We start from the raw sequence: 13,429 nt of genomic DNA, 5'->3' as shown, positions 1-13,429 counted from the left end.
TTAGAGATCAGTACTGGGGCCAGTCTTTTCCCATTTATTAGTTAATAACCTGGATGAGGGGAAAGACTGTACCCCTGCAGATTTGCTGATGATATAGAACTGGGAGGAGTGGCTGATGCACCATCATGGTGTGCTGCCAGTCAGTGGGACCTGGACTGGCCAGAGAGTTGGGCAGAGAGGAATCTCATCCAAGCTCAAAGGCAAATAGAGTCCTGCAGCTGGGGAGGAATCACACTGTGCTCAGTAGAAGGAGCTGAGGCTCCTGGGGCACAGCAGGCTGTCCATGAGCCAGCAATGTGCCTTGGGGGCCAAGAATGCCGTTGGTACCCTGGGATGCATTGGGAAGAACATTCCCAGCAGATCGAGGGAGGTGATCTTCCCTAGAGGATCAGTCCTTGGGAGGCTGCATCTGAAATGCTGTGTCCAGTTCTCGACTCCCCAGTTCAAGGAAGACCAGGAGTTAGTGGGTAGGGTCCAGCTAAGTGCTATGAAAATGAGGAGGGATCTGGAGCATCTCTTTTATGAGGAAAGTTTGAGAGACCTGGAACTGGTTAGCCTGGCTGAGAGAGAATCTTATCAGTGAGAAATACCTTAAGTGTGGATGTTAAGAGGATGGAGCCAGGCACTTTGCAGTGGTGCTCAGCAACAGGATAAGGGCCAATGAGTACAACCTGAAATATGGAATTCCCATTTGAATATGAAGGAAAGCATCATTACTGAGATGAAAAGTGAGTGAGCCTTGGAACAATCTGCCTAGAGAGGTTGTGAAGTCTTCTTCCCTTTCTTCTTCTTAATTAATTGTTCTCAATGTTAGATATTGCTTTCTATGTCATGGTTACTACACATCAAATAGTGCAAATGCAAGTGATTCCACAGCCAATTTGTGTGCTTAGTGCAGTCAAAAGGAAAGATTTCAGTTAGTTTAGTGAGAAGGGATCAGGAACTTGCTTTAACAGTTAACAAGCTGCACTTAACACGATCCCTTGCTCCCCTTTCAAAAAAGTATTGTGATATAGTGTGGCTCTGCATTTTCAGGAGGATTGCTTTGCTCACTTATCATGGGTTAAAATCCCCTCTAGTGTTGGAAGTTAAAAATCTCAGGACTACATTCCTTTTTAATTCTACACAGGGCTCCCATGACTTCAGTGAGCTGTTTTAAATTTTTGGAGATAGAAAAGCAGACTCACTCACTCTGGCTTACCTAAACTCTTGTTTTAACAATATGCTTTTACTCTAGATGTTTAGTGTCCTGCATCTTGAGTTTCTACTATATTATTTTTTACTACTTTTTTTAGTATTACCTCTCTTTTTGGAAAAGTGAAGTTTAAAGTTCGTATTTCAGGGCCTTTATGATATTTGCCATTTGAAGATTTCTCAAATGCTAATATTATGTTCATTTGTACTTGTTCTGCTCTCTTGCCTGAAAAAGAAAGTCACAAAGAGAAATCTGTATAGAAAACATTTGAGAGATTAAATTATCATAATACAAAGCTGTACAGCTAGAGACCTTTATGTAAAAGTTATTTAGCATATTTTTTAAGAAAAGGTAATGAAAAGTCAAGTTATATCTATTAATGCCTATGTTACATGATCGAGTGACTACTCATGAGACTTTGAAAGACTTTGAATTCAAAATTAAGCCTGTTAAAAGTAGATGCATTATTAGAAGTACTCTCTCACTTCTATCCTGTCAGTTAGAGATGTAGACATCTCCTATGGAAATACTTTAAGGGTGTAAAATGCAAGAAGAATATTTTAATGAAAGTCATAAAATTAACTTGTGCAAAAAGGGAAGTGTTGTTGGAGAAAATCTGAAGATATATATGTCATTTTCAACTTGTAAATTATGTAAGAATTTCTAGTTATTTTCATAAGAGCCAGAGTTAATCTTTTAAAGATCTGTTTAAGGAACCACTTGCACAGCGGACTGGTGAAACTATGGGGTATGTACCAGAAATCAGGTCTGGTACAATAATTAAGTATAAAAAAGCATTCTGTGAGAAATACTTGAAAGTAGCCTATACTATAACAAAAGTTTTTGGTTGTACAGCTACATTCTACTGATCAAGGACAGTCTCTCTCTCTCTCTCTGAAAACGCATCTGTAAAGATTGTATAGGTTTGGTCTTTGATTTAATATTCTTAAAATTTTGTTGTTCTGTTCATTTTTTAAAGGAAGCTGCACCTACAGAATCTCTGCTTAACTGGCAAGACTATGAAGGACGAACTCCTCTTCATTTTGCTGTTGCAGATGGGAATGTAGCAGTTGTGGATGTCCTGACCTCCTATGAAGGCTGCAATGTGACATCTTATGACAACTTGTTTCGAACTCCCCTCCACTGGGCAGCCTTACTTGGTAAACTGGACAGTGCTGAAGTCACTTAGTCATTAATTAACTGTACTGTTTAATCTTTGTCTCTGATTTTTATTTCATTCCAGCCCAGCAGTATGATAACTAATCTCTTAGAGCAGTAAGCATTTCTGTTTGACCAGGATTAGAAGTTTGTGTTTTGTTTGTGTAGGCTGCTTCAGATTAGCTTCAGATTCTCCAAAGCATTGTACAGTGCATTACTTGAACAGGTTATATATGCTGATGACTTAAGAACAGTTAGAGTATATTGAGGTTGTTCTTGCATTTGCAGCTTTGCTCATCAGAAAAAAACAACAACAAACCAGATACTCTGGAGCAGTGGTGTCTGAGGTGGCCCAGCATAAAAGCAATACAATCTATGGGAATTCATGAAGAAAATATCAGAGCTCCTGTTTATTTTTTATCTGAAAAGATAGCTTGGCTAGCATTTCATACACAAATTTAAGCTAGTACTCTTGTTTGGGTTGTATGTAAGGTGGTCACATGTGGTTTGTGAAGTGCCTGAGGGAGCTGAGCTGCTCTACAATGCAGGGTGGTTGATGTCATCATGAGTCACACGCTCCCTTTCAGCCTGTTGTGATGTACTGCAGTTTGTCTGACTGGTTAAGTGGATTTATGATTATATTATCTAGTTTTTTTTAAACTACCTCTCCTAAACTAAATAAGGGGCTTTAGAAGATTCTCACAAAGAAAATGCAGATACTCTGATAATGCTAGCACAAGTAAACAACAAAAAATGACAGAATTGACACTTCTAGTACAAGCTCTTCATCAGATATGCTATGGCAATCTAATCAGATCTGACAATGAGTTTTATTTGTGTAGAGTTTTCTCTGTTTAAATTGTTATCCTTAGACTCAGGTGCTCTGTAAGTTGTAACCTTGCATATGTGAATTTTGGTTTGGATTTACAAAAACCAGATCCTTGCAAAACAAGTTAAAACCTGATTAAATGTAAACAGTCTAAATGCAGGGAAACACAACCCTTGAAATGACAGACACAAAAATAATATGATTTAGAAACCTTACCTCCTGTTTCCATTCAAGAGAAAAAAAAACAACAAAAAACACTGGATAAAAGAATCTTCAAACAGTCTCCCTCCCCTTTTAACAGGCTTCATCCCAATGGTCCTTTGGGACACTGCAGATGAAGAAAGCCAATACAAGAATCAGATGTTCACTGGAGCGAGTTACTGCAACTCCAGTGGCAATATACTTGTAGTTTGATTATGTTTATTAAAACAAAAAAGAGAGAAGAGTGTTCTCAAATTTGCATATATGTAGGGATATTGAATTTTAACAGAGAAACTATGAAGCATCTTAAGGATCAGATGTTATAGGATCAGCTTTCCAAAGAAATAGTCCTTATCACTTGGTTCCATCCAAGAAGCAAAATTTATTGTGTTTTGAAATTTATTATATTTAAGAGACAAGTTTTATCTGTTGGAAAAATGGATTTTCTAATCAATGTAGAATAAAGAGGAAAGATGTGCCAAGACCTCCAGACTACTTTGTGAACTTGATGAGGTCTCTAGGTGGCATAAACTCGTTGGGAATTTCTGGTTAGTAAATCGTTATTAATTTTCAGGATTATGGTTTTAAGCTGAAGTTAATGTTCTAAGTGGGTCTTAAAGAGAGTAAGATGTTACTATATAGATGAACAGCAGGAGATTTAAAGAAGTGCAGGGATGTTGCCACAAGTTTTCTTAGATGTGATGGATTGCATGTGACTTCATGCATCTTAAGAGCATTGTTGCTCTGCTTACCTTTTTTTTGTGTAGATAAAAGTCCCAGCCAAGTTACATCTCTGCTAGATAAAAGTACAACAGAAATGACAGTTCTTGACCTCAAGAAATGAGTTTTAACGTTTACATTAATGGCTGAGTGAGATCCACCTTTGCACCAATTTCTTTACTGTTGCACCAAATGCTATTTTTTTTTTAAATCCCTCAAGCCTTATTCTCATATAACATAGTTAGACCTCCTGTCCTGATTATGGAGTTAGGCTGTCTGTTAGTTGTTAGTTTGTCTTTTGTTAGTTGTCTGTCCTGAAAGCTCAGGAATCTTTTTTCAGGCTCAGTACTCCTATGGTTTTTCGGCTTGGATTCCTCTCCAAAGCAAGTTCTTCCAGTGAACCTCAATTTACTTCCCATACTCTTGAGATGGAATAGCATAGCAACATTATATCTCTTCTTTTTGTTGTTGTTGTTGTTGTAGGAAAGGACAGAATTATGTGATGTTCTGCATCTAGAATTCTCTTAATGGCTAAAAGGAAAGAGGAGCCTTCCTGTACACCGTAAGGCCCCCAGAAATAAAAAAAATGCTTACAAAACTCTTCATCCTTTTTGACCCAAGTTACCATTTTCTCTCATTTCTGATATTTCTGTACATATAAAGTCTCAAAGTGCCATTTTGCAAGAGGGGGCTTGCCTAGTCCTCCATGTCTTAGGTTTTTAAGAGCTACAGACCACAATTGTAGCACAGCTTCATTCTGTAATGGTTCATGCTTTCATTAAAAATAGTCTGCTGCTAGCAGGAAGGTTTACCTACCTTTTCATTTATTCTTAAGTGATTCAAGACAACTGTGCAAAAATAACAAGCTGCAGAATTGATTGGTTTTCTGACATATGAGATACTGGGAGTTTTCACCTGTAAAATCAGAGTGGTTTTATAGTATTGCTTAAAATACCAAATCATTAAGATACTCTGTGAGCTGCATATGCTGACAGAAACAAGTATATGAATGGACTGGTTGTCTTTAGGGTAATATGCTGTATTTGTCTTTATATTCACTTCACAGACAGGAAAACAGAGTTTAACCATCCTCCAAAAGTGCTGTGCTTTTAATCTCAAAATGTTTTTATCTGGTTTTGTGGAAGGAGTTGTGTGTAAGCCTGTTTATAGCAGCTGGTAGTAGACTAGCCTCTGATTCTGGTATACATTCCCAGTTGAAATTTTGGTTAAATAAAACCTAAGTGAAGAATTTACACTTGCTTTCTATAAAACAAGATGTTGTGTGATGAAATTGTCAACATTGGTTTAGCTTGTCTTTTAATGCAGATGAACAAATGCTCATCATCATCATCAGCGTATGCTCACTTTACTGTTTCTGACCTGCCACTCAAATGCAGCATCTCAACTGAGTTATTACAGGCTTTTTCTGGAAACATTCAACCAATTCATTGCAAAATTAATATCATAGTTATTTGGCTGGCCAGTTACTGCTGGTTTCTTTATTTAGGGAAAAGCTCTAATGATTTCTGTTAAAAGAAATTTTGTATTTATAGTAATTCTGGTTTATAGATGTCCCCCAAAAATGACAATAGAGAGTATGGCACTGGAGCATTATTGGGAAGAAAGTACATGCCAGACTTAACAGTTCAAATATCAATACTTATGTTTATCTCTTACATTTAAACTATAATGTCTACAACACAAATATATGACTATTTTTTAAAGTCTGTTTTCATGTTTTCTTCTGTTTTGTTTGAGTTGAGGTTGTTTGTTTGCCAGAGGAGGTTTTTTACTTTTTTTTTTTAACTAAGCATTTTATTGACTTTAGGATTTGATAAAAATTTGTTTTAATTTTATTTTTCTCAGGTCATTCACAGATTGTCCATCTTTTACTAGAAAGAAATAAGTTTGGAACTATCCCATCTGATAGTCAAGGTGCAACACCCTTACATTATGCAGCACAGAGCAACTTTGCTGTAAGTAGAACATACCCTAAATGTGAAGTAAACATTTTGCTAAAGTCTTTACAGTTCAGCAGAGTGTTTAAATTGTTTTTGAATTCATATAAGCACAGTGTTGTTGGCATGAGTTAATTCAGAGTTCTCTTATGTTATGTGATACCCATCTGGTTAATTTCAAACTATTAAAAGATAGATTTACAAAAACTGGCTTTCTGTACAAATAAAGACCCTTTGAGCCATATGTTTGCATCAGAATACACAATAGTCATTCAGTTACTTCAACAGAAAGCAGAATGACACCTACTATTTCACAGTGCTTTCAGGTTTTAGGGCTCATTATAATGAAGCCTAAGCAGTTATAAGGTATCTAGAGTAAGATGACCTGTAGGAATATTTGCACAGCTGTTGCAGGACTAGTCAAACCAGTCTTTGCATTCAAGGAGTGATTAATTTATGAATATTTGGTGTTATGAATGACCTGTTGTCTCATGAAGCATGGCTGAAGAGTTGAGTGCCTTTTGTCATAAGTCTTCAGGAGCACTATATTTTTTAATTTTTAAAAATATTTTTTAAACTCAGACAACAAAGAATGTTGGTTTCTCAGACAGCTTAATTCTTACACTTTGGTATAATAGGTAATTTTTTTCCCCAGAGCAAGAATCAGATACAGTAGAGCCAAGTTTAAAACTCAGCACTTCAATGATTGCCAGTCACAGATGTTGCAGAAGTAGTTCACAAGCACTGGAAATTAAGAAAGCTTTTCTTAAGCTCCTTCACCTTTCATAGTTTTCATACCCTCCCTTTACAGAAAGGGTCATTTAATGTAATGTAATCTAGTCCACATTCCAACATTTTCTTAGCAGGGTAGTAATTTGGGTCTTTCTTGCATACCTACATGTTAACAAGGAAAATAAAAAAGGAAAATTTAAATGCCCTTGAGAGCAATTCAAGTCTAAAAGTAGTATTGAAAGAGGGAACAGACCAATATCTTTGCTCCTTTGTGATAGTGAGTTTTTGGGCTTTGGGATTTTTTTGGAAGTGGTCTAAGATCATCCAGATTTTTTTTTAATTCAGACTTTTTTTGAAGCATGTCTCTCTGTGTAATCTTCACTTTAGATAATTTTTTATTGATGCTGATTTTTGTCCATTTAGGGCTGTGTACAATTTGGGCCTAATTCACATGTCTAAAATATTTGTATTGTAAAAGTCTTTCTTTCATGTTTGAGTTGGACTCAAAAACTTTTTTTTTCTATGTTTACCATTTGGTGATTATCTCCATATTCTTTCATCTTGGTTTTTTTTTTTTTTTTAATTTTTTTTCTATATTGTTGTATCCCTAAAAAGATTTTTCATACTGGCTTTCTTTCTTTCCCTGGGCTTGATTCAGTTGAATGAAACATCTTCATTATGTTGCTGCCTTTTGATCCCATCAGCCAGCCAAACTGTGATATCATCTGTGTTTTAAGTGGAAATAACGTACATGGCAGAATCAGACATTCTTTTGTAATCTTGTGTGCTTACAATGAATGTACTGTTTCCCATCTTACAGGAAAAGTCACACAGGAGGGTTTAATTCAGATCTGCAAGCCTGTTTTAGCTGGTGATGTACTCAACAGCCCCTGCCTAAATTATGTCTGGACTCTGTTTTCACCAGTCCAGTTGTTTCTATATAATTGAGTAATTCCTACCACTGCACTCCATATACATGATCAAACAACTGAGTGGAGATGCATCCATGTTTGTTCTGGCAGTACTATCTCTATACTCATGGTTGAGAGCCACATTGTTGTTCTATTCAGTCTGCCCAGCTTTGGTTAGGTGCAGTTTTTCTCAGTTAAAATGTCATGTTTTCTAGTTCCTAACAAGAAGAAAGTTTCTTCTTTTGTGTTTATGGTTAATATTTACATGGCTTTCAGTTTTACTTGCTTTGATATCTTGTTCTTTGCCCTGTTTCTCTGTGAGTTACTTACTATAATATGACATTTTTGGATTTTTAAAGATTGAAGAGATTTCGCCTTTGCTTAATGTATGTGAATTTTTTCCCTAAGACTAACTTATCCCCACTTACTATTGACATGAAAAGTTCTATAAGAAGAGACATTACCTAATGTAACCACCCAAATTTAGATGTCTTGGGTATCCCACAGGAGGTCCCAAGAAACTTTGCTGTTTTAATTTTTGAACTTCATGTGTGAAGGAAGATTAGACAATCTTTGTTTTCAGATCACAGATTATTCTGAGTGGGAAGGGACCCTCAAGTCCATCAAGTTCAGCTCTTAAGTCCAAGCAAGGATTAAACCTAGGTGTTGTTAACACCATGCTCTAACCAGCTGAGCTAAGATGCTCTCTTCATATGGATTTTAGTATGCGGCACTAATCTTTTTTCTTAATTTTTCCAGAGGTTTTCAAAGCAATGTACTTTCCTTTCGTGTTTTTATATGTGTTGATCTAGTAAATGAAATGTTGATGCCCCTGTCTTATTTCTAAATATTCAAAAATTATATGTAGTATTTTTCAGTTTCCTGATAGCACAGTATTAAATGTTTCCCATTTAGCTCTTTCTTTTACTGATGTTTTTCAGCTTTGTTGTTCATGTTGTTTCCTCCAATTTTTTAAAATAATGTTAGAATACATGTGATCTTTTATAACAAAATATATGTAGAATTAAACTGATTACTACTTCTATTTCCTGATTTGTTAATCATACTGGTGTAATTTAATTTTGTTTTGTTTTGAAGTTGTGGTAACTTCATTTTAGAAAATAATTCTTACAGCAGTATGGGATTTTCTTCCACTTTTTCCAATTAAAAGCTGTAGAATAGGAAGAGTCACTGAAAGAAACATTACTTTGCCAAAACTTAATGGAAATATAAAGTATTTGTATGTTTTAGAATATGTGCCTCAGTATTGAAGAAGAGCAACCTTTGCAGTGCTTTTCACTCTGCAGGATTTCCAGCAGTGCAGAGCCCTGGGAGGTTGCTGAGTTTCTGGCCTAATGAGAGGCTGTTTGTGTCTGAGGTGTAGTGGTGGTCAGTGTGAGTATACAGAGCTGTAAACTCATGCTGGGATTGTGTGGAAAGCTTTATGCTTCCATCTCTCCTTGCTTCTGGCTGGACCTTGTCACAATAAACTGGTAGCTCAGACCTAAATTCACAAAACTGTAAGGATCTTAGATAAGTAGCATAAGATAAATGAGAAATTTCCTATTTCTTTGGAGGGATGAAACAGTAAGTAGTAGTGAAAAAACAAATCCAAATTCATCAATGGTGCTTAGGCATTCAAACACCTTTATAATTAAAAGAATTTAGTTCATTATAGCAGGAAATTCCTGTCCTACCCAGAGCATTGATAGAGCTGTTGTGGGGTCATACAAAAGAAAGGCTAAGATAGTGTTAATAATAAAATATAAAGTAAAATAATGAAACCTGGGTTTTTTTCAGGCTTTTATTGGCTAGCCTACCAGTGACTCATATCAGATGTTTCCCAGCTTTTAAGGCATCAGATACTTTTAAGGCATTAGATAGAAAAGAGAAAAATCTTCCTTTTATTCTTTTTCTAATAGTTGTGATTTTCTGGGTAACTTATTAAGAATCTAGCAGCAGGTTGGACAAGTAGACCCATTTGCTGTCAGCTTAAGACAAACACAGCATTAAAAGAAATAATTATTTTTTGCCTTGATTTGGTATTTTAGTTTAACAGTTACAGTGGAAAGATTAGACTCAGGTGTAAAGATTTCCTTAATATTTTCTGATTTATAGTATTTCAATAATTAGTAACCTGATTATGTTATAAACATTAGGAAATATGCCTATGTTGACCCTTTTTTTTAACAGTCAAAATATTAGAGATAGGCAAAGTAAAATATTTGCATGTGTAGTTGTAATTATAATTGGAGATTAAAAAATATACATTGGTAAAATATTTTGAAAGAACATTGTTTTCAGTGTAGGTTCAGGTTGGGCATCAGAAAGAATTTTTTTCAGAGAAAGGCTGATGGAATGTTGGAATGGGCTGCCCAGGAAGGTGATGGTAGTCACTGTCCCTGTAGGTATTTAAGGAGAGGTGGGATGTGACACTCAGTGCCATGGTCTTGTGGTTGGCATTGTGGTGTGGGGTGATAGGTTGGATTCGATGATCTCAGAGGCCTTTTCCAACCTAAAGGATTCTGTGATATTATCATTACAGTATTACAGTCATGTTTTAATAAACCCATGCTATTTTTCCCATTGCTTTCTTCACAGAGACTACAGTGTCTTTTGCTTCCTTGTCATAACACATCGTGTTTGACACTGAAAAAAGTGTTAAATGTTGGTGTTAAACTCATAGTAAAGGATGCACTATGATCATTGGTGAGGGAAAAGGCATAGCAGAAGATATTGTGCTCCTATTGAGCTATTACTCCTGATAAACATAAAAGGAAGAATGAAGCTTTGATTTGCTTCATAAACAACTACATGAGACAATAGTTTCTTGTTGCTGCAGATTGCTTTTAATGTTAATTTCAACAGTATGTCTTTTCAGGAAACAGTTGAAGTATTTTTGAAACATCCTTCTGTAAAAGATGACTCAGATCTTGAGGGAAGAACGTCCTTTATGTGGGCAGCTGGCAAAGGCAGTGATGATGTCATTAGGACTATGCTGACTTTAAAATTGGATATTGATATCAATATGACAGACAAATACGCTGGCACAGGTAAGATGCTTTACAGTAAAGAGCCACTGCATGTTTCCAGTCTGTGTGATATCCAAGTGGAAACATTGTTAGAGTCTGTATTAAAGTTTTTCTGAATGTGTACTTCAATCCTGAAAACATTTCTGCATTAGTTTAATCGTATATGTGAGTCAATTCTTTGCCTGGGAAAAAAAACAAACCTTTTCTGCACAGATTGGAACAGTTCATTTGAAATGTAGCAAAAAGAAATGCACTGCAATGCTAGTTAGCTCTGTAATCCTGTGAAAGGAAGAGCTGGTCTGTAACATGAAGAATAAAGTGAAATATAGTTGCATAAAAAACTCTTCCTGAAAATGCCTGTTCAAAAATGTATTTGACAATACACAGATACTTTGAAACAATATAGAACAAACTAACCTCTGAAGTAGCTAAATTATCATTGTGAAAATCTTTCCATTGTTATTTGTAAAGATTGTTAAATAGAAATTAGAGCTATTGTACTTCTGTTGTCCAAACAAGAGATCAAACTTGATATCCCCCAAATTTATCATCCTGTTATCTGCCTGAAACAAAAGGTAAGTAGACAACACAGTGTTTCAGGATTCAAGCATGCTAGTAATGAAATACAGAATTTCCAGAAGTAACTGTGAGTGTCTCCTTTAAGGAAAAAAAAAAAGAATTTTTTTGTAGAAATATTGTGCCTATGTAGTGCTTTCAAAAAACAGAATAACAGTTCTGACAGGTGAGAGAGACAGATGTTGAAGCCTTTATGTATTCAACAGCGTTGGAAAAATACTTAAGTTGCATAGTATGCTGATGACATCAGAATGAAAAAACAGGAGAATGTGGAAATATTTGGTATAAATTTGGAGGGGTTTGATGGTAGGGCTTCAGGGCAAGCTGTATGTAGGGAGATCAGGAGCTACCAATGCCAGATACAGTCACAGAGTTAGAAGCACAAAATATATATGTCAGGGTTGTGTGGTTCAGTATTGAAACTCAGTATGCATCAGTATTATTTATTATAATATATTATTATAAAATGAATTTTTAAAGTGTCCTTTGATATATGCTGGATCTTAGCAAAAAACAATTTACGTAACATAAAATTCTTAAATATAATTAACATAAAATTCTGTTTAAATATCTAAATTCTTCTTTTTCTTACAATGTAACATACGCAAAATAAATCAGTCTTATCAAGCTGTGATCGTTTGAAATTTTTGAGTGTAAGAAATAGTGCAACAAAAAAATCTGTCTTCATGTTTGATGACATTGCAAACTAAATATTCTATAATTTTAGTCTTCTTTCATCTTTTATCAGTCTCACCTTCACTTGCTACTTCTTGACAGTTCCCTTTCAAATACCTCTTGGCATTTGTTTCAGACCTTAAGGTGCAGCAATGTTGTTGTTACTGTGCAAACCTCCTTACAAAGGGTTTTTTTTCTTTGCAGGCAGTAATCGGTAATCACATACTGTGTTTCTGAAATTACTCAGGTGTGGATTTCATGCTTGAATAATTCAGGTGGTTGAGTTTATTATCTTTCAGTCTTAAAACCTTTCTCGTAGGGGTGATATGTAATCACCTTTTAATCTCGGTTTCGTTGTAGGGCTTTTAATCCAAGGAAATGAATGGATTTTCCATTTGCTGGAGGGTGCCGTTGTGTAGAACACAGGAACAGTCTGGAAGTGGGGAGCTGTGCTGGCCGAGCTGCACCATTGTGCCAGCGAGCGCATAGCGTGGGCTTTATTATAGCGAGCTCTAAACATAAAAGGGAGCCTACCAGTAAATCACTCCCTGATTATTTTATTTTTTTTTTTTTTTTTTCCAAAGGGCTTTAATCACTCCCAAGTTTTCGTGAGGGAAAAGCAGAGTTTGGACGGGAAAATATGCGCTAATAGAAAATAGCGCACATGCCTCCGTGCCTGGGATACAGTTGCTGAGCAGAGTTCAGGGCTGTGTTTTTCTGACTTTTGTGTGCAGACTCAGTTCAGCTCGGTTTGTAATGTTGCGTTAACGCAGCCTTTTGCATTAGCTCAAAAAGAGCAAGCTCTCCATTGAGCTCTGCTAGAACATCGAGGCTCTCGGCATTGTGTAGGAGAATGACACCAAGGGAAAGGAATTTCCCTGCTCTCAGAGATCAGCGCTGCAGGAGCATTACAGGGGCAGCTTTATAGCTCTGCCGTCACTGCGCACAATGGAGAGGGCTCTGTCTGTCGGCTCAACAAAGGGCCCATTGTGACCAGCTGGCTGAGGAATCTCTTCAGTCACCGTGACTCCATCACAGAAAATTTGGCTTACAAGAAAATATTGAGCACAAAGTGCGAAACAAGATGCCTGCGTCAGAATGAGTGATAGGGGGGAAGAACTGGCCAAGCTGACACAGCAGCTCTTTTTCTATTGTATTGTTACACACACCCCATGTGTCATCTGATGGAGTGGTTTACTGCCTTTGGTTTCATAAGGGATTCAGGACAAAAACCAGAACCTAGAGTTTATTGTGGGGTCAGACCACGAAAACCAGGCCCATCCAAATGTGCGCCGCGGCAGGGATCCCATCCTTGCCCAATTCCCGCTGATAGCCACCCACTCGCAGTGGCTGCTGCGCGGGCACTCCCTTCTCCCCAGCGCCCTGAGCTTTTAGGCTGCTGCACTTAGACTTAAATCAGCGCCCTCTCACAGGCATGATTT

At 36.6% G+C, this 13,429-nt stretch overlaps 1 protein-coding gene across 1 annotated transcript in view; it reads left to right on the top strand.

Annotated features, from left to right (window-relative positions):
- Positions 1 to 13,429, top strand: part of INVS (inversin) — an 80,965-nt gene that overhangs the window by 42,523 nt on the left and 25,013 nt on the right. The window contains exons 6-8 of the mRNA XM_079300243.1: positions 2,175 to 2,355; positions 5,970 to 6,079; positions 10,586 to 10,757. Coding sequence (XP_079156369.1) covers positions 2,175 to 2,355; positions 5,970 to 6,079; positions 10,586 to 10,757 — 463 coding nt within the window. The remainder of the gene's footprint in view (positions 1 to 2,174; positions 2,356 to 5,969; positions 6,080 to 10,585; positions 10,758 to 13,429) is intronic.

The sequence above is a fragment of the Erithacus rubecula genome (assembly GCF_903797595.1).
Source record: "Erithacus rubecula genome assembly, chromosome: 3".
NCBI lineage: Eukaryota > Metazoa > Chordata > Aves > Passeriformes > Muscicapidae > Erithacus > Erithacus rubecula.
Note: the sequence above shows the minus strand (reverse complement) of the source record. Positions and strands in the feature narration are given on the sequence as shown.